Genomic DNA, 22,947 nt, shown 5'->3' with positions numbered 1-22,947 from the left:
AACTCCATTTCTCTACTTGCTCAAGTCCCAAACCCAAGCATTCTTGGCTCTTTCTCTCACACCTCACATCCAATCCTTCGGCAGATTTGGTTGCTTCTACCTTCAATTTTACGTCAACTACTTTGAAACCTGCTCACTGAGACAAAAACTATCATATCTTCACCATCTACCAGAGCAATACCATGTGAAAGAACCCAATAGCCTAATGTACATGAGAGAACCACATCCATGAGTAAGTAAAGAAATATCACAAGAAAATATTTAAGAAAAGAGAATAACTTGGAGGGAGACCAAACCTAAAGGCTAAACAATGACCTAAGTAAAGAATATGAGAGATCCTTTTAATTGAAATGAGACCTTTATTTTCCTAAGAAGTCAGTATGGTTTATCATACATTCTTATATAGAACTAAACTTAAAAGACAAGATGGTCCTTAAATTAGCATCTAATTCCCCTTTCCCTAAATAACTAGTGATAATCTTTTTAGTAGTACTACTAAGAAAATAGTTCCAGCATAGTTCCGACTTCTTTTCTGGGTGTCTCTTACTACCTGCTTTATCAAGGCTGGCTGACACTCCAACCATATTTTACAATTTCTGTGCTCACATAATCATATACAAATATAAATGTATATATGTTTAAGATTGATACTTAGGTTTCTTTTGAGGGTGGGACTTTTTGTTTTACCCAAATGGAATATTATAAAATCTTCCCTATATATTGCTGTTTTCATTAGTAGTTGACCATGGAAATACTTCTAAGTTAGCTGGTATATATCTAATATACTCATTTCAATGGCTACATAATAATATTTCATGGTATGTATATACCATAATTTATTCAATCATCTCTTTTAATTCCAAGTTTTTGTTACTAAGTAAATATTGCAATGAATATCCTTGTACATTTATCCATGCCTGTTGATTCTTTTACTTCCTCTTCTTTTTTTTTTTTTTTAAGAAACAGAGTCTCACTCTGTTGCCCAGGCTGGAATACAGTGGCACAATTATGGCACTGCAGCCTCAAGCTTCTGGACTCAAGCAGTCCTACCACCTGAGCCTCTCTAGCAGTTGCAACTACAGGCACAGGCCACCTCGCCCGGCTACTTTTTTCACTTTTTTATAGAGACAGGGTCTTACTATGTTGCTCAGGCTGGTCTTGAACTCATGGCCTCAAGTGATCTTCCCGCCTCAGCTTCCCAAAGTGCTGAGATTACAGGTATGAGCCACTGTGTCCAACCTCAATTCTTTTACTTCTAAGGCACTCCTAGGAGAGGAACTGCATGGTGGATGGATATGCGTATTTTTAATTTTAAAAGATGTTGTCAGATCTTTTCCCAAAAATGCTATAATAATTCATATAATTCACTTAGGAAGCCCTTTAACTTGAAAAGTTCTTGTTTTCTGTCCTTCGATTTTATTCTTTTCATGATGAGTCCTCTTGTTGAACTTATTTCCTCAAATTGTGTCATTTTTATCATGATTATAATTGAAATATTTGTTTCTGTTTCCATTTATCTGAAGTAGAAAATGGCTATGATTTCTGAATTATCTTGTATCCCACCACCATTCTGAATTCTCTTAACTCCAGTAGTTTTTTTAAGCCATCAGCAGAAAGAGATATCTTGTATTTTCCAATATTCATACAAATTATTTTATTTTCTTATTTTACCACATGTACTATACCTTCCAAAATATGTGTAAAATAAAAGGAAAACTTATTAAAACATTGTTCAAGAAGCAAAATGGACTCCCAGGGTCAGAGTACTCAGTATACAACAGATGCATAATAAATGTTTGCTGAACTAAACTGTGTCATATAGATCTCTACTGCCTATAAAGCTATATGGTGTTTTATTAAATACATTAGAAATGAGGGCATTAAACCCCTCACATTTTAAACTGAAAATATTTGATTATATTCATGATAAAAATGCCAAAACTGGTAATAAATGTTGAATTTCATATATATTACTTTGCAAGCACAAAAATACTAACCTTCAAATTCAACTGAGACTTTCCAGTGTAAATTCTGGAGGTGACGACGAAGCTTATGGCTATTACAAGCTCTGAATTTTTCCTTAGGGCACAATGGACAAGCCTGTCTGTTTCCTTAAAAAGAAAAAAGAATCAATAAACAACAGAATATTCTAGTTATTAATGCCTGGATTCAGCTACAAAGAGGTTAATGGGGGCTCCCCCTCCTACTTCTTAAAGTCTTTCTTAACTTTAGGGAGAAGTCATTATTCTTGACCCAGGAGATAGTTAACAGTAATTGTTGTAGCACATGATCAGCGATTGTTTTTTCACCCTAAAATTTCCCTCTCTGTAGCTAGCGGATGCATTTGTTGTTACTGGGAACAAAGGTTGAAGAAGTGATAAACTGTATGATATCCTTCCGGCCAAATTTTCTACCACTGAGAGCATCACTCTGTATTTTGGACAGCTGAAAGGACAGCAGTTACACTCCCAAAAGGACAGGGATTGGACAAAGAGCAAAAGTATGTGCTGTGGTATTCCTCTACTAAACTGGCAACAACAAAAACAGTTAACATGAGGAGTTAGAAAAATGGAAGAAGGAAGTGGAAGGAATAGATGGGATTTGATATAACTGCTGTTCTGAGACGGGGCGCATAGTTACAGCCACCGTATCCATTACTGAATTTACAAGTTCTGCCTTCTTTATTAACATATTCTCAAAAAGATTATGTATCATCAAAATGTCTTATTTAATTAGAAATATAATGTATCTCAAAAACTTTGATAGTATAGATGAAAGAATTAAATTTCAAATTCAGGTTTAAAGCAATAAAATATACAGCAAGAATCATTAATAACTCATTAAGTAATTTTTTCTTTTTTCTCTTATACCTACATACCTGTCAGCTCATATTAATAATTTTTAACCCAACAAGTATCTTTCACATATAGTACAATGGAGTACAGCTACAATTTTTATTTTTACACTGTCTACTTCAAAAAAACCACGCAGTCAGCGATCTTGAAGATACAAACCAAACACTAAGGAGAGTAGAGCAGAAAGAGAGCAGTGTGGGGCACTGATAACGTGGAACTCTCATACCAGCCCTAAATTGCCTATCTTGGGACTTCATTTACCTGACAGAATATTAACCTCTTAAGACACTGTTTTTTGGAACCTCTGTTACTTGTAGCCAAACGCCATTCCTAACTTGCCGAATAGACAGCCCCTAGACATCCGTGAAATTGTAATTTTCTTGAGGAGAGTTGTAAAATAACTTATTTCCATAGCAACTTTGCACATAAGCGGTTGCCAATTTCCTGAATAAAAAACTGTATTTTACCACTGTTCTAGTTCAGTAAGAATAAACAAGTCTACTCTTACCAAACTTATTTTTGTGAATTGAAAGATGATAAATTATTAGAAACTAAGAAAAAAAAATCCAAACATGGAAATACCTGCATCAAGATTATCTGAGTTCAATGAGCTGGCAGAGTCAAAATTTCCGTCAGTTACAAAAGCTAACTTCTCTAGATCAGCAAGCTGCCTTTGAATTGAGATGTGTCTCTCTGAAAAAAAAAATTGAGAAGATTATGCTTTAACAGTTTGTATTCTAGTTCCATTTTTACTGATCACATCGTATAGAAGTTTATTTCCTATAACACAGTGTTATGGACCTAGATGGGGAATACTGCCACAACTCGGTTTATAAAATAACAAGTGTGCTTTAGAATGAAAAGTTGGGGGGAGACCCCACTGTATAAATTTAGTTTTAAAATTTTATCTAATTAGTCAAAATAATTCTATGAAAAATGTTTCTGTCCTATACAAAATACTGAAGGAAACGTAAGTCACGTTTTCTATCTTCAAAGAACTTTCAATCAGGTGGGAGAAGGCAATACGTCAACTTCTGACTATCATATGAGATAGGATGAAATGAACACTATTAAGTAGAGATTTGCTAACTGGCCTCATGAACTGAAGTAACCTCATGAACAAATCCATGTGGTAGAAAACATACAACCATGCCACCCCACCCTTGGCTGGAATGTGGTATGTTTGGGGGGATGGAGTCAGTAGAAATATGTGCATCCAAAGATGCAGTACAGACCAAGGAAAACATAAATTCTATGCAAGTTAGTTTGAACTTTATTCTTCAGATAATGGTAAGTCTCTGCAGGTTTTTGAGGAAGTGAATTATACGATCTGAATGAGTTTCAGGAGGCTATCTCTGCCAGTAATACCAAAGATCAGTAACAGAGAAAATTAGCAATGGGAAGGGACAGAATAGAAGGTAAAAAAAATAAGCAACAGAACTTGGGATATGAGAAGTAAAGGTGAAGGGTAAAATCAAAGATGATTCCAAGATTTTGAGTTTATGTGGTTGAGAATAATGGTATATTAAGCAAACAAGATAGAAGAAACTCTTATGGCAGAAAGGAAGGGGAAAAGAGAAATGAAAATTTAGTTTTTGACATGGTGTGTTTGATGTACTACTGGTACAGTATTCCAGCAATAATGCACAATAGGCAGCTGGCAATTTGTTTTTGGAGCTCAGGAGGGATTCTAGAGATACAAATCGTAAGTAACACATTAGGTGAAACTATGAGAATAAATAAGAAAGCCTAAGAAAAAAAATGTGAAAAATAAGAGAAAAAGCCAAGACCCAGTCTTACCTAGTTATGACTGATTTCAAACAACTAACTAGGCTACGTAAAATTAACTTTAAAATGTGATTTATATTTTAATTCTAATGCATTTCAAATTTCTCAATCATTACATATTTGTCCCACTAATGCATTTTCAGGTTTCTCAAGCATTACACTCTCTTCAAATTAAATTAAATTTGGAAATACATGAATAAGTCTAAAATAAGTTTAACATGTTCTGACTGGGGTGGGTAGGGGATACATTCCCTACCTGTTGCTGAACCCGCTACTGATTATTATAGATAGATATAATCTGGTAGTGAGGTATGAGAGATGTAGATATTTACAAGAAAAATTAAGTAGAAGGAATCAGGAATGTAGATTCAGAAAGAATAAATGGTAAGGGGAATCAAGGTAATGCAGAAGCCAAGGCAGAAGAGTCTATAAACGCAAAACGTTCAACACTGAATATCACAAACAGTTGTAGAGATCAAGAAAGCACGTCTGGTGACCTTTAAGAAAACAGGTTCAGGGAGGTGTTTCAGAGTAGAAACAGAATTGGAAGGGGAAAGGAAATACAGAAAATTAGGTTTTTCTTTTTTTGAGAAGTTTGATAGTATAAAAAAAGGAAATGAATCAGACTGTAACTTGCTTTTTTTAAGTATGGGGAACCTGAATATATGTGCATTCCAAGAGAAAGGAACAATTACAAAGTGGGGACTGAATATATATTAAGATTAGGAGAAACTGATATGTAAAGAGCCCAAGGAGACAGGAGATGGTGGGATAAACCACAGGGCTCTCTAATATTATGTTATTAGGTTATACAATTTAAAACCTTGAGACTTTAAAATTCAATTCTTGATATTAGCACCTTCTTGACTACTCCTCTCCGAGCTTCACTATCAGTTCATTTGTTTACCCATTTGTATAATTTGTGTCCTTGTTCGCTTTCCCCACAAATAATCAACAGAAGACAAGGCCTATTTCTTGTTCATCTTTCTGATGGCTAAGTGCCTAATGCAGTAACTTGCAGATAGGAGGCACTAAAGTTTGTTAAACAAGAAGTTAAAAAAATCATTAGACTTTTTGGATGCAGTAGTACACTGTGTCAATAATTTTGGAATCCAATTCAGCACTATCAGACACTCCTGCTCAAATTTATTAAAAGGTAATTTTTCATATTATTATTATTTAAAGATGGGTCTTGCTCTGTCACCCAGCCTCCATGGAATGTAGTGGCTCAATCATAGCTCACTGCAGCCTCAAACTCCTGGGCTCAAGCAATCCTCCTGCCTCAGCCTCCTGAGTAGCTGGGAGTATAGGCTGGTGCCTGGTTATTCACCTTATTTTTAAAGAAGCAACAAACAATATTGGTTAATTTCCTATATCAGATACTGGTCAAATGAGTTATAATGAGATATAATTTCTATAAACAGGTAAAACTTTTCCATGTTTCATAAAAATCTTTTGCTAGGTCAGACGGTAATATTCCAGAAATGAATCCATGTGTACAAACTAACCTATCTAATTTGTAACCATAAAGGCTTTTGGTTCCAGAGTTCAAAGATCTGTGTATGTAAAACAAGATAAACAGCAATCAATAAAGACGTGCCTATTGAAATTATTCTATTAAATAGCATAAAATAAGAGAAAGGAGCTTGGTTAAGTTAGAAAACTAAAAATCCTGTGGTCTACTACTGAAGAAACTCTTGAAGATCTGTTTAAAAATGCATGATATGCCTATAAACATCTCTGAAATCACCTTCTGGTTTAAGATAGTGCGTATCAGACAATCTGTATGCAAAATACTCAATCTGCTTTTTGTAACACACTATTAATCCAGAAGTCAAAAGGCAAACTTCTTGTTAAATTAGATGTCTCCAAGATGCTAAGAGGGTCTTTTACAACTTATTCTATTACTTTTTCCTCAATTTTCAATTCTATTTCAGATAGGCTATCTTCATCTTACCTAGTTATGACTGATTTCAAAGGACTAACTAGATCAACTAAAAATAATGTTTAAAATGTGATTAATATATGTATTAGTTCTAATGTATTTCAGACTTCTCAATCATTACATATTTGTCCTACTAATGCATTTTCAGTTTCCCATATAGTATACATTCTTCGAATTACGTATTTGTAAATTTTGGAATATATAGATAAGTCTTTTCTATGTTTAACATATTTTTGATGGTGAGGAGGTAGAGAATGCATGCATTTCCTAAAGCTGCTGAACCACTTCTGACTAATATAAACAAATACAACTTGGAAGTGAGGTAGGAGGCTACTTAGGAGGGTGGAACCCTCTCAGCTCCCCATGCCTCCCCCTTCCCTACCCACTGTAGTTGAAGAAACAACTGGCCTTATTTTGTACCTACAAGCTCTGATCTTATATAATGAGAAGGGGCTTACCTGAAGCATCCTGACTTTTGTCTTTCCTGTGATTAGCCCTGCTCTGAAATCTATAACAATTTGTATGTTGTTTCAAAACTGCAAAATAATCCTATCTATAACTATCTAACGTTTTATAAATATTAAACTCAAAACTGGCCTAGAAGTAGGAAAAATAATGAATTAAAGATTAAGTTCCAATTCAGAAAGCACATAAAGGTCAATTTATGACCACAAACTAAATGTTAAAAGAACTTAAATTATGTCTTTCTTAGACCTTACATTTTAAAATGTTAGAAGATCCTTAAGAAAGTGTTACTCATCAGTCTTTTAAATTCCTATATGGTCCAATAAACCACCACTTAGAAAACATGCAGGCACATTCAGAAGCACAATAATATGGGCCATTAATTCTCAACAGTCTATTTCTGATGGAATGGAGTACAAAACTCAATTGGTATTTATGTATGGGGGAAAACATCCATAAATTTAGTCGATTCTTTCCTAAACTACTACTCAGCCTCAAAATCTCTTCGGAAGCAAGCTGCTAGCGGGGGAAAAGAAAACTGAAATGAGAAAAACTCATCTCCTTGTGGCTGTCGAAGCAGAAAAGCTAGTAGACAGCAATGGTTTAGAAATGTTGGCAGCTAGGATCTACTACCGTAAACAGGTTGCCTCGGTTACTATGTCACATTTGAAAGAACTTAGTTAACCATGGCAGACTGGACTGCGGGAAACTACCAAATTATGTGTAACTTCCTATTTTTGTACCTTAAAAAGACTCCCTTTTAAGAAAAAGCCCTTAACCTCATTATTTTCTTCTATCTGCAGCATTCCTGCTCTCCGCATATCCCTCACCGTGACATCCTCGAGGCTTATGAAGACGCCGTCTCCCATTCTGTACCCCTGCTTTAGCCGCTACACGGGCCCCTCTTTCCTCCCCACCATTTTTCTAAACCTGCCTTGACCCATAAAAACCATCCCGGTGAAGGGCCTCCCCTACTTCCCAGCAAGGCGCACTTTCTCTCTTCTGCAGCAGAAAGATCTGGGCCTTCTGCACTTACTGCTTTTAGCCTCCTCAGGGGCAGAGGCTAGGGACGGGGACAGGGCCGGAGCCTGGGCCAGGGCAGGGGCTGGGGCTGGAGCCGAGGCCGGAGTCGGAGCCGAGTCCAGAGCCGAATCCGGGGCCGGAGCTGGGACCCCAGCCGAGTCCCGGGCCGGGGTCGGGACCTGGACCTGGGCCACCTCCACCTCCTCCTTCTCCAGGGGCAGCAGCTCCTCCTCCGCCATATTCTCCATAGTTACCGCCTCCGTGCCAAGCCCGCCCGGGGACCCGGAGCGGGGCTCACGGCGGGGTCAGAGAACTGACGTGAATGCCCACAGGGCTGGATCCAAGGAGTGGGGAAGCAAGTGGGGAGGGCGGGATGCGTGCAACAGACAAAAGATGAAGAACCAGTGACCAAATCCTGTTAGTAGAAAACAGAAAGCCAGAGGCAGCGATTCCAGATGCCCGTCCGCTTCCCTTTCCCCGAGGCGTTACGACGCCACCACAAACTGCGCAGAAGCGTACTGGGGACGGCGTCCAATTGGGTAAGAGGGTTCGGTTTCTACGGTGCGTCTCCGGCCCACCGGCCAACCACCAAACCGAACAAAGACTACAGCACCCAGGGTACACTGCGCAGTCTGGGGGCGGGGCCGGAGTTCAAGCCTCGGAGGAAGTAAATGCAAATCTAAGCGAACGCTGCGGAGCGGTGAGTAGGTAGTCCGGGTCCAGGCGCAGAACTACCTTTCCCAGCAGGCATACAGTTGGTGGGGCGGGGTGTGTGTGTGTGTTGGGGGGGGGGGGGGGGTCCCTCTGCTTTGGCTTGGGCCTCCGGAGTTGCCACTGCCGCCGGCGCTGGTAAGGTAGGAACTGCGGGGTGCGTTGACGTTTTGCTGGGCAGGTTCCCCCTCGTCCCCCGCCCCAAGTATACTGGCGGGCGGGCGGCCGGCCGGACTGGGGACTCAGGAGTCACCCGGACCTGGGCGGGGCGACTCTGTGGGCGGATCCGCGGACAAGCCAGCTCCGTGGAGGGTGTGGTTCTGGCCCGGCTTCCCTCCGGGGCTGCCCCTTGCCCGGTGTTGGGGTCTGGTCGGTTCGTGCGGAGCCCGCGGGCCGCGGCGGTTTACTAGCAGCTGACGAGCTTGCCTGTCCATCCCGCTGACTTGGAATTAGGGTCTGTTCTTCATTTCGCACCCTTACCTACACCGTGACCCGAACGCTCTTTTCCTTTGTTTTTATTTTTGCTTTAGTCTTCATGTTGCCAGTATCAGCAGTTCTGCGGTGTGGCCAGTGGATAGAAATTAGTTGTTTTGCTCTATTTTGCTTTGTTTTCAGGCTTTTAATAATCAGAGCTCTGAGTGGGTAGAGCTTCGGGGCATTTGATTTTGATGCGTTTCAGATCACCAAAACATATGCTAGCGAGTCCCCTGTCCCCCGTACTTCTCTCCCCTTCACTCTTAGTGCCTACTTGACATTCGAGCCTTTCTTGTTTCTTTCTTCTGCCCCCCGCGATAAATCCACTGGGACAGAAAGGAGAAAAACGTGAACTTTGTGGCTGCCCTGCTTGGGCTTGGTCCGAACCTTCTAGGCATCAGGGCAGGAGAGGGAAGCCCAATTTAGTCTCAAGAACAAGACGCGCGCTTCCAGTTAGCTTTTCTTAGTTAATTAAGTTGATAAACGCCAATCTTCTTGGTCTATTTGTTTCCTACTTGTTTCAGAACCCCGGGGAAGAGATAGCATGATTATTTGGCACTTTGAAGCACTAACTGGAAATTAACTCCTCCCCCTATAGTTAAGAAGTATATACCTGGAGGGGTGTGTGTGTGTGTTTAACCTCTCCCCAGTTTAATGGGAACAGATTATCCCTGTGGAGCTTCTGTGAGTTATAGTCCTAAATCCCTTTTAGTGATCGTCCCGCACAGCTTTTATCTTGATCGTCCCGCACAGTTTTTATCTAGTATTCCTGAATGTGTAGTTGACTCATGGCTCAACAGTCAATTAAAAATGGGATAACACTGACTATAACTTACAGAAATGCTAACTATATCTGTGCATCATCCAATAATTCTTGTTCCCATTTCTTTGTTTTTTTTTTTTTTTACTGTCGTTCATGATGATTTTTTATTTCTAAATGACCAGATGGTTAACTGAAAGCTAGATTCAGTATGTTAATGCCATTTAACACCAGCTGGAAACCAGATTAAAAGGGTCAGATTTTAGTATCTGGATTCTGTGGGAATTTTTGTAAGAATTTCTAAGCATGGTCTCTGCTTGTAAGACATCCTGAAGAAGGAATAGTCAATGTTTGAAGAATTAAAGAAATAATGTTATTCATCTATTGCTACTGCATAAGTTATACCAAAACATAGTAGCTTAAAACAACAGTAAACATTTATTACTCCACAGTTTCTGTGGGTCAGGAACTCAGAAATGACTTTCTGGGTTGATCTGGGTTTGGGTCTCTTGAGGTTGCAGTGAAGATATGTGCCAGGGCTGCTGTCATGTCACTTGATTAGGGGTGCAGGATCATCAGCTTCAAAGGTAATACACTCACGTGCCTGGCTGTTAGTTGGTTCTGGTTGTTGGCAAGATGCCAGTAGTTCTTCCTTTGCGAGCCTTTCCATGGGCTGTTTGAGTGTCCTCATGACACTCTGACTTTCCCTAGAGTGAGCAGTCCAAGACAGAACAAGGCAGACGTCATGATATCTTATATGATTTAGCCACATACCACCATGTAGCAATAATATCTTATTGGTTACACAGGTCAGCCCTATTCATTGTGGTAGCAGATTATATTAAGTGCGTGATTACCAAGCATCAGGAATCATCAGGAGCCATCTTGAAGACTGGCCAGCACATGAAGTCTCCCCTCATTTATGTTTTGATTTGCATAAAATCAATAGGAATTTCACACTAGTATGAATATACAACATTTGTCCGAATAAACCTAAACATAAGTGTTTTTCTGGGATAGTCCACAATACTGTCATCCACTAACAGTATTGACTTGGTCCACAGCAGGGCTGGAAAAGTGAGACGGGGATGGGAGGTGGACAGAGGAACTACAGTGAGTGAATTCGAAGTGGTTCAGAATGAAAGAGTTAATATTCCAAGGAAGAAGAATTCACTCATTTATTCACTCAGTAGGCATTTATGAGCGCCTAAGTTTTTAATACGGCACACTCGAGCTCAGTGTCTAGTAGAAAGACAACCATACAAGCAAGTATGTATGTAGACATTACTGTGTACCAACCTATGCAAGATGTATATGTACATATATATATATATTTTAAATTTTATTTATTTATTTTTTTTAATTTTTGAGATGGAGTTTCGCACTTGTCACCCAGGCTGGAGTGCAGTGGCGCGATCTTGACTCACTACAACCTCTGCCTCCCAGGTTCAAGCGATTCACCTCCCTCAGCCTCCTGAGTAGCTGGGATTACAGGCATGCACCACTACACCTGGTTACTTTTGTATTTTTAGTAGAGATGAGGTTTCATGATGTTGGCCATGCTGGTCTTGAACTCCTGACCTCAGGTGATCCGCCTGTCTCGGCCTCCCTAAGTATTGGGATTACAGTGAGCCGTGGTGCCCAGCCACAAGATGTATTTTACATCCATTGTTTGAGTACCTGAAAAACCCTGTGGGATGGGTTATCTATTTTACGAGTAATGACACAAATACTTAAAAAAAGCATGTGATTTGCCAAAGTCTTGTTCAATGAATGACTGAAGGTATTTTGGGAAAATGAAACTTATGACTAATTGGCTTTGAAGTGTGGGTGGTGAAGAATATAGCAGTCCTGGAGGCAGTTGAAAATGGTGATCTGATGCTTAGGTGAGAAGTCAGGGATCAAGGCATGGTTTGAGACTCATTCCTGGAAAGGTGATAGATGAAGCTGAAGGAGAGGAGTGGGTAATTTTGAAGGAGAATGTAAGTGAGGAAAAGTGGAATAATGAGAGAATCTTGTCGTATTGGGAATGGTTAAAAAATAGTAATCATAGTGCTGGGAGTGGTCACTCACACCTGTAATCCCAGCACTTTGGGAGGCGGGTGGATAACAAGGTCAGGAGGTCGAGACCAGCCTGACCAACATGGTGAAACCCTGTCTCTACTAAAAATACAAAAATTAGCCGGGCATGGTGGCACATGCCTGTAATCTCAGCTGCTCAGGAGGCTGAGGCAGGAGAATTGCTTGAACCCGGTAGGCAGAGGTTGCAGTGAGCTGAGATCATCCCACTGCACTCCAGCCTGAGCGATGGAGCGAGACTCCATCTCAAAAAAAAATAAAATAAAATAAAAAGTGATCATATTGTAAAACTCCAATCTTTATATAACTGAAAGAAGACAAATTTCTATTTTCTTTTTGATTGCAAAAAAAAATCCTATATTTTTAATGTTTATGTTAGCTTTTCAGGATGTCCAGCAAAGAATCCTGTGGGAAAAAAGAGACATCTCAGAGGAAAGACACCACCACCTCATCACCCAATTTTGGTGAAAAAGTAAGAATTTTGATTTACTGACCTAGAGATACATTTCAATTTATTTTTGTTTAATGAAAAAAATATACCTTACTATTATAATGATTTATGTAAATATTTTGTTCTGGTCAGCCGATCCAGGAAAAGTCATTTGCTTTTCCGGTTTTTTACTTGCATTGTTTTATTTATTCCTCACAACTGTATGAGGTGGGTACTATTATTCCAATTACACAGATGAAGAAACTGAGGCTTAGAGAGTAGTTTTGTAGAGGTAAGTAATTTGCTTAGGTATTCCTGACTTCAATTCTAAGCCCCTTAAATTCCCTCATTCTTAGCAATAACTCAACATTGAACCATTTTCCATGTTTTCTCCTTTTTCAATTTCCTCAACGTTGGCTAGGATTGCATTCTTATCAGTCAGAATGACCAGCACTATGTGGCTGAGGCTAATATTGGGGAAGACATACTTACTATGTCTTTCTCTGTTCTCTCAGACACTACCTTAAGAAGTGTTTTGGGGCTGAGTGTGGTGAATCATACCTATAATCTTGGCACTTTGGGAGGCCGAGGCAGGAGGATCACTTGAGCCCAGGAGTTTAAGACCAGCCTAGGCAACATGGTGGGACCCTGTCTCTACAAAAAAAAAAAGCCAGACGTGATGGTGTGCACCTGTGTTCTCAGCTACTCAGGAAGCTGAGGTGGGAGGAGAATCACTTGAGCCACGGAGACCAAGGCTGAAGTGAGCTGTGTTCATATCACTGCACTCCAGTCTGGCTGACAGAGTGAGATCCTGTCTCAAAAAAGAAAAAAAGAAGTAGTGTTTTGGTAGATGAAATTTAGGATATCTCATTAATTGAGCTGGGTATTGTCTCCAGGAAGCAAAACTGCAAAACAAACAAGAAAACCGTGTAATCAGTTTCATTATATACTCTCTGAATAGTATGGGTAGTTGATCATCAGTATTAGAGAGTGTTTATGCTGTGTTACTGTGCAAGATGAGAGACTAATCTGGCAAAGGTGAATATTCACACAAAAAAAAGTGATTTCTGTGGTGGCAGGTTAGTTCATAAGACTTTTTCATGACCTGGATGAAGTTCCAGATAGTGTGCTTTTTGGTGTTTGTTCCTTGCTTACTTACTAACTTTCTGATTACAAATTTGGTCTCGCAGGTATAGCAATATTTGGAAAGGCAACACTGAAGCATGGCCATACAGTACTCTGCGTAATTTATATACTCAGCATCTCCATTTGCCATTATTAACTGGCATGCTGTTTGCAATTAACCCCTCATTCCTTAAACCTACTTAAAACTACTAAACTAAAAAGGTTTAGTCAGACTTTTTCTTTCCATAACTCCTATAGCAGTGGTTTCTGTGTTGCTAAATCCATTGGTCATTTCTAAGACCTCATCTGACATGGCATATCAGCAGTATTTGACATAGCTGGTTACACCTTCTCCTCGAAACACTTTCACGAAGCTTTTTGTTTTTCTCTGAGTCTGCTTGCTAGGGAATTCACCTAGCTTTAGAGATACCATATTCTCCTGATTTTCCTCCTTATTGGTGACTGCTTCTCAGTGTCCTTTGCTAGTTCCTCCTCATCTTATAAAACTGTAATCTTTCAGGTACCCAGGCTTCGTTTTCCCAATTTAATAAATTGTGATTCCATCCTTTGAGTTGCTTAGGCTGAAATCCTTGTGATCGTGCTCTACCTGCACCTATCAGCAAATTCTATCAGCTTTCTTTTTATAATGTATAGGCATACCTTGGAGATATTTTGGGTTCAGTTCCAGACCAGTGTAGTAAAGCAAATAGTGCAGTAAAGTGAGTCACATGAATTTTTTGTTTACCCAGTACATATAAAAATTATGTTTATACTATACGGTAGTCTATTAAGTGTACAATGGCATTATGTCTAAAAAAATGTGCGTATGTTAATTTAAAAATACTATAGGCTCAGGCAGGAGGATCCCTTGAGCCCAGGAGTTTGAGGCTCAAGGGAATCCTCCTGCCTGAGAATCGTGCCACTGCACATCAGCCTGAGCAGCAGAGCAAGACCCCATCTCTAAAAGTAGTAATAATAAATTTAAAAAATACTTCATTGCTAAAAAAATGCTAAAGATCGTTTGAGTCTTCAGTGAGTCATAATCTTTGCTGCTGGAGGGACTTGCCTTGATGTTGATGGCTTGCTGACTGATCAGAGTGGTAATTATGGAAGGATGGGGTGCTGTGGCAGCGTCTTAAGACAGCAATGAAGTTTGCCACATTGACTCTCCTTTCACAAAAGATTGATCTCAGTAGCATGCAATTCAGTTTGATAACATTTTACAGCAGAACTTTCAAAATGGGAGTCAATCTCTCAAACCCTATGTAATATTATTCTAAATCATTTGTTCTCATTTCAACAGCGTGCATGGCATCTTCACCAGGAGTAGAAATCAATCTCAAGAAACCGGTTTCATTGCTCATTTATAAGAAGCAACTCCTAATCCATGAAAGCTTTTTTTTTTTTTTTTGAAACAGAGTCTCACTGTGTCTCCCAGGCTGGAGTACAGTGGTGCGATCTTGGCCCACTGCAACCTCTGCCTCCTGGGTTCAGGCGATTTTCTTGCCTCAGCCTCCCAAGTAGATGGGACTACAGGCACCCGCCACCAAGCCCAGCTAATTTTTTAATATTTTTAGTAGAGATGGGGTTTCACTGTGTTGGCCAGGCTGGTCTTGAACTCCTGACCTTGTGATCCGCCTACCTCGGCCTCCCAAAGTGCTGGGATTACAGGCGTGAGCCACCGCACCCAGCCCCCATTAAAGTTTTATCATGAGATAGTAGAAATTCAGACACATTTTCAACCTCTACTTCAAATTCTAGTTCTCTTGCAGTTATTTTCTCCACTGAAGTCTTGAACTGCTCAAAGTCATTCATGAGGTTTGGAATCAACTTTTCCAAACTCCTGTTAATGTTGGTATTTTGACCTACTCCCACGAATCATGAGTGTTCTAAATGGCATCTAGAATGGGGAATCCTTTCTAGAAGGTTTTCAATTTACTTTGCCCGGATCCATCAGAGGAATCACTGTCTATGGCAGCTATATAGCCTTACAATATGTATTTTTTAAATAATCAGGTGTGAAAGTTAAAGTTAGACTCCTTGATATATGGACTGCAGAATGGATGTTGCATTAGCAAGCGTGAAAACAACAATCATCTCTTTGTACATCTCCATCAGAGCTCTTGGGTGACCACGTGCACTACCAGTGAGCAGTAATATTTTGAAAGGAATCCTTTTTTTTTTTTTTTCTGAACAGTAGGTATCAACAGTGAGCTTAAGATATTCAGTAAATCATGCTGTAAACACATGTGCTGTCATCCAGGCTTTGTTGTTTCATTTCTAGAGCACAGGCAGAGTAGATTTAACATCATTCTTAAGGTACCTAGGATTTTCTGAATGATAAGTAAGTATTGGCTTCAACTGAAAGTCACCAACTGCATTAGCCCCTAACCAGAGTCAGCCTTTCCTTTGAAGCCAGGCATTGACATCTCTCTAGCTATGAAAGTCCCAGACGGCATCATCTTTCAATATAAGACTGTTTGTCTATGTTGAAAATCCGTTGTTTAGTGTAGCAACCACCTTCATCAATGATCTCAACTAGGTTTTTTGTATAACTTGCTGTAGCTTCTATATTAGCATTTGCTGTTTCACCTTGTACTTTTATGTCACAGAGATGGCTTCATTCCTTAAACCTCATGAACCAACCTCTCTGCTAGCTTCCAACTTTTCTTCTGAAGCTTCCTCACATCTGTGAGCCTTCATAGAATTGAAGAGAGTTAGGGCCTAGCTCTGGATTTGGCTTTGGCTAAAGGGAATGTTGTGGCTGGTTTGATTTTCTATCCAAACCACTCAAAACTTGCCCAACTATCAGTAATAGGGCTGTTTTGCTTTCTTATCATTTGTGTGTTCGCTGGAGTAGTGCTTTTAATTTCCTTCAATAACTTTTCCTTTGCATTCATAACTTGTCTTAATTGTTTGGCACAAGACTAGCTTTCAGCCTGTGTTGGCTTTTGACATACCTTCCTCAGTAAGTGTAATCCTTTCTAGCTTTGATTTAAAGTGAGAGACTTATAATTCTTCCTTTCACTTGAACACTTAGAGGTCATTGTTGGGTCATTAGTAGGCTTAATTTCAGTATTCTTTTGTCTCAGGGAATAGAGAAGCCTGAGGAGAGGGAGAGAGACTGGCGAATGGGTGATTGGTGAAACAGAACACACGCAACATTTATCAGTGAAGTTTGCTGTCTCATATGGGCAGTCTGTGGCGCCCCAAAGCAGCTATAATAATAACATTAAAGATCATTGATCACAGGTCCCATAGCAATATAACAACAATGAAAACATTTGAAATACTGTGAGAATTACCAAAGTGTGACACAGAGACATGAAGTGAGCACATACTGTTGGAAAAATGGTGCTAATAGACTTGCCATAAACCTTCAATTTGTAAATAATGCAATTATCTATGAAGTACAATAAAGCAAGCCACAATAAAATGAGGTATACTGGTGTTCAGAGTCTGACTACCTCCTTTACTGCTATGTCCACGATCCAAGCACCTTGTTTTCCTAAATTATTGTAATAGTTTCCAAAATAACCTCCCTACTTCTGCATTTGCTTCCTTATAGTCTGTTCTCAACACACTAGCTAATGTGGTCCTATTAAAATATAAGTACAATCATGTTACTCCTCTGCTAAATACTTTCCAGTGTTTTTCCACTTCATCCAGAATAAAAGCCAAAATCCTTACCAGGGTTGACAAAGCCACCTCCTCTCCCCATCCCATCCCCCTGACACTCTCCTGACATAATTTGCTTTTCTACTCCATGGCCTCCTTGCTGCTGTTCCAACAAGCGAGGCATGTTTCTGCCTCTGGGGCTTTGCCCTTGCTGGCATCCCCTTTGAGTTGAAAAAACTCTTTCCCTCAGTATTCTAATGGTTTGTTTCTTCACTTTATTTAGGTCTCCATTCAGATGTCAGCTCGTACCTGGGGTCAGACTACTCTGTTTAAAATGGCGAGTCTTCCCCACTGACTCCAGCCCTTTCTGTTTCCTTTCTCTGCTTTACTGACTCCCAGCCCTTCCTGTTTCCTTTCTCTGCTTTATTTTTTTCCATAGCATCGTCTGACACACTAAATATATTACTTGTTTATTTGTAAATTTCTGTACTAGATTTTGACCTTCATGAAGAACTGTTATTATTTTTTCATTCCTCTCTCTCCACTGTCTGGAATGTCTTTGGTACATGGTAGGTACTTCAAACAAGTTTGTCCTAGGTCTGTTGAATTCAGAATCCAGTGAAAAATAAGTGGATGTGTGGTTTTGCATTGTAGAAGACTGACTCTCACCGTGGCAGTGCCACCTCACAACAACCTTATCTGAGCTGTCAGCTGGCTTCCTGCTCTGACACCTATATCCTACCTCATCTCTATTTTGTGAGCATTTAGGGGTTCTGGCTTCTAGTTGAATCTCCCTTCCTTTTACCAAAGTTTGTGTATCTGTAAACATTGTTCCCCACCGAAGTTCATTATTGAATGTAAATGTTGATTTGTAATACTAGTGATGAAATAGTTCTGTTTATACTATGCTTTATTTTGTGCTTTTTAAAATTCATTTTCTTTGTTGCATTCTTAGGACAAGGAAGAGAGAAAAACCTCAGCAAGTTCTACTAGTTCATCTTCTATAAGATCAGTTTCATCAGAAAAGAGAAAACTGGTGAGTGTCTAGATATCATAACTAACTAAAAGTTATTTATGCCAAAGTTTTAATCGACAGTGTTTATGATATAAATTCCTCCTATACTTTTTGATAGCCAATAGAAAGTCAGTGTTGTTTTCTTTCTTCTACTCACCAAACCATTTATCAAGTTTGATTATTTCTTATACTGTTAGGCCCTGCCATGTGGGATTAGACAACTGTCATGGCTATAAATTTAGACAGTTTTTAAGTCCTCTCACATATATATGGTTTTTTATATATATATATTTTTTGAGACAGAGTCTTACTCTGTTGCCCCAGGCTGGAGTGCAGTGGTGCCACCTTGGCTCACTGCAACCTCTCCCTCCTGTGTTCAAGCGATTCTCCTGCCTCAGGCTCTTTAGTAGCTGGGATTACAGGCGTGCGCCACCAGGCTAAGCTAATTTTTGTATTTTTAGTAGAGAAAGGGTTTTACCTTGTTGGCCAGGATGGTCTCAAACTCCTGACCTCAAGTGATCTGCCCGTCTCAGCCTCCCAGAGGTTATATTTGTCTCCTTTTGAGGTAGCCAAGGCAGATACATTGTTTGCATTTTCAGATTCAGAAATCGAAGTCTAGAAGGTTAAGTGACCTTTCCAAGGCCACAAAACTGTGTACAGCAACAGAGCCAAATCCAGAGTTCTTTCCACTGTCATACAAATAGTTAAACAGTGACAGCAGATTAAACACAATAAGCTAATCCATAGGTTAGTGGTAATGTACTTACAACATTCAAGTTGAAGTTATGTACATATCCAGGATAGCTACATTGTTGTGGTGGGTATAAGATAAGGTAGTGGAAGTTCCAGGGATGCAGAATTGTGTTTTAAGAATTTACTTGTTTTCATATAATTAAGCTGCGGTTTCTATTTATTTTTGCAATATTAACCTTCTTAAAACACCGATTTCATCCCATTTCTCCTCTGCTGAAAATCTTTACTCACTATTTGCCATTCAGGGCTCTCTCAAATTTGTTCATACCTTAACTATCCAGTTTTCTTTTTTTTGTTGTTTTCCCTTCTCCCTTGAAAGAGGCCCTCTTGCCTTTCGCTAGGCTGGTTTATTTTCTTTCTGCTGAATTTATACCAGTTATCCAGAGTTTCTCAGAATGCCTTCTTTTACCCATCTTTCAAGCTTTATTATTTATTGTTATTTTGTCCACCTGTTTTCCTAGGTACCTTTCCTCTTTAGGTGGTTGATATTTTGAACTGTTTTAGCACTTTTTGACTCTTCTGCTTTGACACTTACTTACATCATTATAGTAGGTTATTTGTACATGTTCTACTTCTCTTGTCTTTATTATTTTATGTTAAACTATAAGCTCTAAGCTCTTTAGGACATGGATTATATTTTATGTCTCTCTTACCTTTCTTGTGCTTGGCCCAGTTTCCTCAGAGTACGTAGAGAGATAGGATGGTAGCGTAGAGAGAGTCAGACAGATCTATTTACAGATGACAGATGACTGCTCTACTGTGGACTTGCTCTGTGACTTTAAGGAAGATGCCTACCTCTGTTTGAGTTTTGTGAAACAGGGATAATGATAATATCCATCTCACCGGATTATTGGAAAGATTAAGTAAAAGTATTGTGTCAGCCTTTTCACTATCATAAACTGTGGAAAAAAATATGTACCAGTGCACAATTTATGTGTCCTAAATGATAGACTTTTTTTTTTAATTTCAGAAATCAGATCATACAGATGTTCTGTACTATAATATAAAAAGAAGACAAGAACTGAAGAGGTAAATTTCTCCTTTTTCTTTTTACTGTTTTGGTTTAGAATTATGAGACTAAATATTTAGATTTAAAAATTTTTTTTATTTACTTTGAAGAGGACTGTTTTGCATGCAAATATCTCTAGCTATATCACTGATTATGATTATAGAATTGTCTTAATATTAACTATATATTTAAGAAAAAGTTGAGTGAAATAAAAATCTATGAAAACTATTGTGTAAATGACACTCAAATGTACATTTTAATCTCAAGTGATTTGATTTTGGCACATGATTGTAACATGCGTAACTTCATTACATACACTAGTGAAGTAAGTTATGAGGCTAATTTAGAGATTTTGGATAAATCATTTTCATATATTACCCGTGAAGAGAGTATGTATCTTATAGAATTGATATGGCTTTAAAACCGTGTTGATTAACCAGTATGTGATTATAGCTAGAGAACTTGGGGAATGATGGTTGGAATAATGGAAATTATTATTCTTTAATTTTTGCACTTTTTGGATAAAAATTTCAGTGAAATTTTGGTGCAGAAAGTACTTGCTGCTAATGGGGATAAATAAGTATACAAAGTTATAACGTGTGATAAAACTTGGTAAGATCAAGGTTTCTCCAAAAATAAGAAGTTAAGGGAAAACAAGTAAGATGGCATTAAATATTATAAATAAAAGCTCTGCTTCCCAATCTCAGTGTTTGCTAAAAACAAAAAAATTCAACTCGCCTCTGTCTTTTCTTCACTTTTTCTTCTGAATCATCTCCTGATACTTTGCTTCTGTGTTATTCTCTGTTGAAGTATATTCTTGCACTAATTTCATATTATGTTGACTATCGCTTGCTACATTTTTTGAACCATTTTAATGCCTTTTACACTGATATCCTTTTTTTTTTTTTTTTTTTTAAATTTTAAGTTCTAAAACACTATTTGACTTTAAACTAGTTACCTTTTGTTTAAGGACACATTTTTTGGCCCTTGATATTATATCAATATATACAAGAGGGTAAAATATAAAATGTTTTGTAAAAATCTCCCTATTAATTCAACTCTAGAGAAGTTTCTGAAATTGGTGTGCAAACAGTGAAAGCCATAATACAGATGAAAAATTAGAGATAATTTTATCATTTGGAAAGGCGGTTACAGTGCACCATTACTGTAATTCCTGTTCCATGATTTGAATACATAGAAATGTATTAGCAATAAAGCAAGAAGCTGGGCACAATGGGTCATACCTGTATTCCCAGCACTTTGGGAGGCTGAGGTGGGAGGAAGGCTTGAGGCCAGGAGTTTGAGACCAGCCTGGGCGATGTAGTGAGACCCCATCTCTACACACACAATTTTTTTTCCAGAACTTAAATGCTAACTTCAGCCCAGGATTAATTTTTTTTTTTTTTTTACAGCTAAACTAAAAATTACTACATGGGAACATCAATGCAACACACAAGTAAAATTTGTAAACTCAAGGCACAAACTTATAGTTAATGAGTTAATGATCATGGTAAGGGACATTGCCAAAGAGCTATTGATGCCTCAGTGAAGTCTGAAAGAAACTGCCTTCTCTGAAGGCAGAGAAGAAATATGCAAGCAATTCTGCTTCAAAGAAATTTGCACAGAAAGAGAAAATGCTAGAGCCGTTACCATAAGTGAAATTGCAAAGCCTCAGCATGTTCAGCTCAATCCACAAAGCACCAAATGTTAAATTGGAGCCAAGGTAGAATTTGAACATTCAATTTTCAGCTTTGCAACTCTCAGAGCACAACAGTTTCAGGTGTGGAAACCAACTGTAGGCAAGCTCTTTTAAAAACCTGAATTTTATACACCGTAAATTCTAAAACAGAGCAGACACTTCTGCGTTATTGTTCCAATTTCTGAAGGGCACCGCAAGGCATCAGGGTCTCTTTCAAAGTCACTCGCTGCAACAATTCTGTCTTCCTAACTTTGGTAGCCCCCTCTGGTGGTTCTGTAGCCTTTGTACGCACTCAGGCACACCACTGTTTGTACAATGACTTCTGACATTAAATCCAGTCATGGCCTAAGTAGCATGAAGCAGCTGTTCCCTGGGTACCTCATGTCTCCTTGGCATGGGAGGTTTCCCAGTCACTTCTTCGTGCCCCCATTCAGGAGAGCCTCCAGAGCTCTCGGCACAAAGGGCCCCTAACTCTGGGTCCCACACAGGAGGCCACATCTGGAAGCTCTATTCCTCTAGCTCCCTCTGCTGGAAACCAAAGTGACAGTTTGTTGCAAAGACTTGTAGAAACATTATGTATAAACTCATTCTTGTACACATTTACTTAATTTAGAACCTGGGACTTTTTACAGTCGCTGTCCAAACCTTTTATGGTGGGTGATGGACTATGCAGCAGTGCTGAAGGAGCACAGTTTCTTTCTATAGGACTATAGGAAGAAAAGGATTAGTATACATAATTGTGTACATCAAGACAAATTTATAATAAAAAAAGAAAGATGAAGGGCCCAGAAACCTGCATTTTATTGACACTGTCATTTTCCACAGAGAATCTTAGGCAGACGTCACCTGGTTTCTTTTAAGTAGTGAGAGAAGCCCACTTGTATTCCTGAATCATTTTTTGAGAAAAGCACCAGAGACGATTGACAGTCACACTTTTTAAAATAAAACAGTGACTACCTCTAGCCTACATCTCCCCACCCTCATCTACCTGCCCAATGGTTGTCAGTTCCCCTAAAGTCACCGTCTCCTTCTATTCTGGTATTACCATGAGAATTGAAATTTTCAAACAGAAAAAAAAAAAGTCTAGTTACAAATGAGTGCATGGCATCCCGAATGAAGCCCTTTGACTGTGATTTCTAATTTTCTGTTCAATCCATACTGCACAGATAACAAGGATGAACCACCATTTTGGTTCCCA

At 38.9% G+C, this 22,947-nt stretch overlaps 2 protein-coding genes across 23 annotated transcripts in view; one reads left to right on the top strand and one right to left on the bottom strand.

Moving 5' to 3' along the window:
• TRMT1L (tRNA methyltransferase 1L) overlaps positions 1-9,146 on the bottom strand; it is a 39,509-nt gene extending 30,363 nt beyond the window's left edge. The window contains exons 1-3 of one of the 2 annotated variants that reach the window (XM_019027958.3): positions 9,047-9,146; positions 3,438-3,548; positions 1,998-2,111 (exon numbers count right to left, since the gene is read on the bottom strand). Coding sequence is in view for 1 of the 2 variants with exons in the window: in XM_004028048.4 (XP_004028097.2) it covers positions 1,998-2,111; positions 3,438-3,548; positions 8,090-8,324 (460 nt within the window). In the remaining variant the exon portion in view is untranslated. Of the gene's footprint in view, positions 1-1,997; positions 2,112-3,437; positions 3,549-8,089; positions 8,702-9,046 lie in introns of those variants that run through there. The other variant, XM_004028048.4, reaches the window with a different exon arrangement.
• SWT1 (SWT1 RNA endoribonuclease homolog) overlaps positions 8,673-22,947 on the top strand; it is a 135,524-nt gene continuing 121,249 nt past the window's right edge. For 4 of the 21 annotated variants that reach the window (XM_031013055.3, XM_031013047.3, XM_055367546.2 and 1 more), the window contains exons 1-4: positions 8,686-8,776; positions 12,480-12,572; positions 18,229-18,309; positions 20,012-20,070. In XM_031013055.3, coding sequence (XP_030868915.2) covers positions 12,489-12,572; positions 18,229-18,309; positions 20,012-20,070 — 224 coding nt within the window. In that variant the 5' untranslated portion in view covers positions 8,686-8,776; positions 12,480-12,488. Of the gene's footprint in view, positions 8,931-9,086; positions 9,242-12,479; positions 12,573-18,228; positions 18,310-20,010; positions 20,071-21,462; positions 21,774-22,947 lie in introns of those variants that run through there. The other 17 variants (XM_055367549.2, XM_055367539.2, XM_055367560.2 and 14 more) reach the window with 15 other exon arrangements.

Source organism: Gorilla gorilla, chromosome 1 (assembly GCF_029281585.2).
Source record: "Gorilla gorilla gorilla isolate KB3781 chromosome 1, NHGRI_mGorGor1-v2.1_pri, whole genome shotgun sequence".
NCBI classification, from domain to species: Eukaryota; Metazoa; Chordata; class Mammalia; order Primates; family Hominidae; genus Gorilla; species Gorilla gorilla.
Note: the sequence above shows the minus strand (reverse complement) of the source record. Positions and strands in the feature narration are given on the sequence as shown.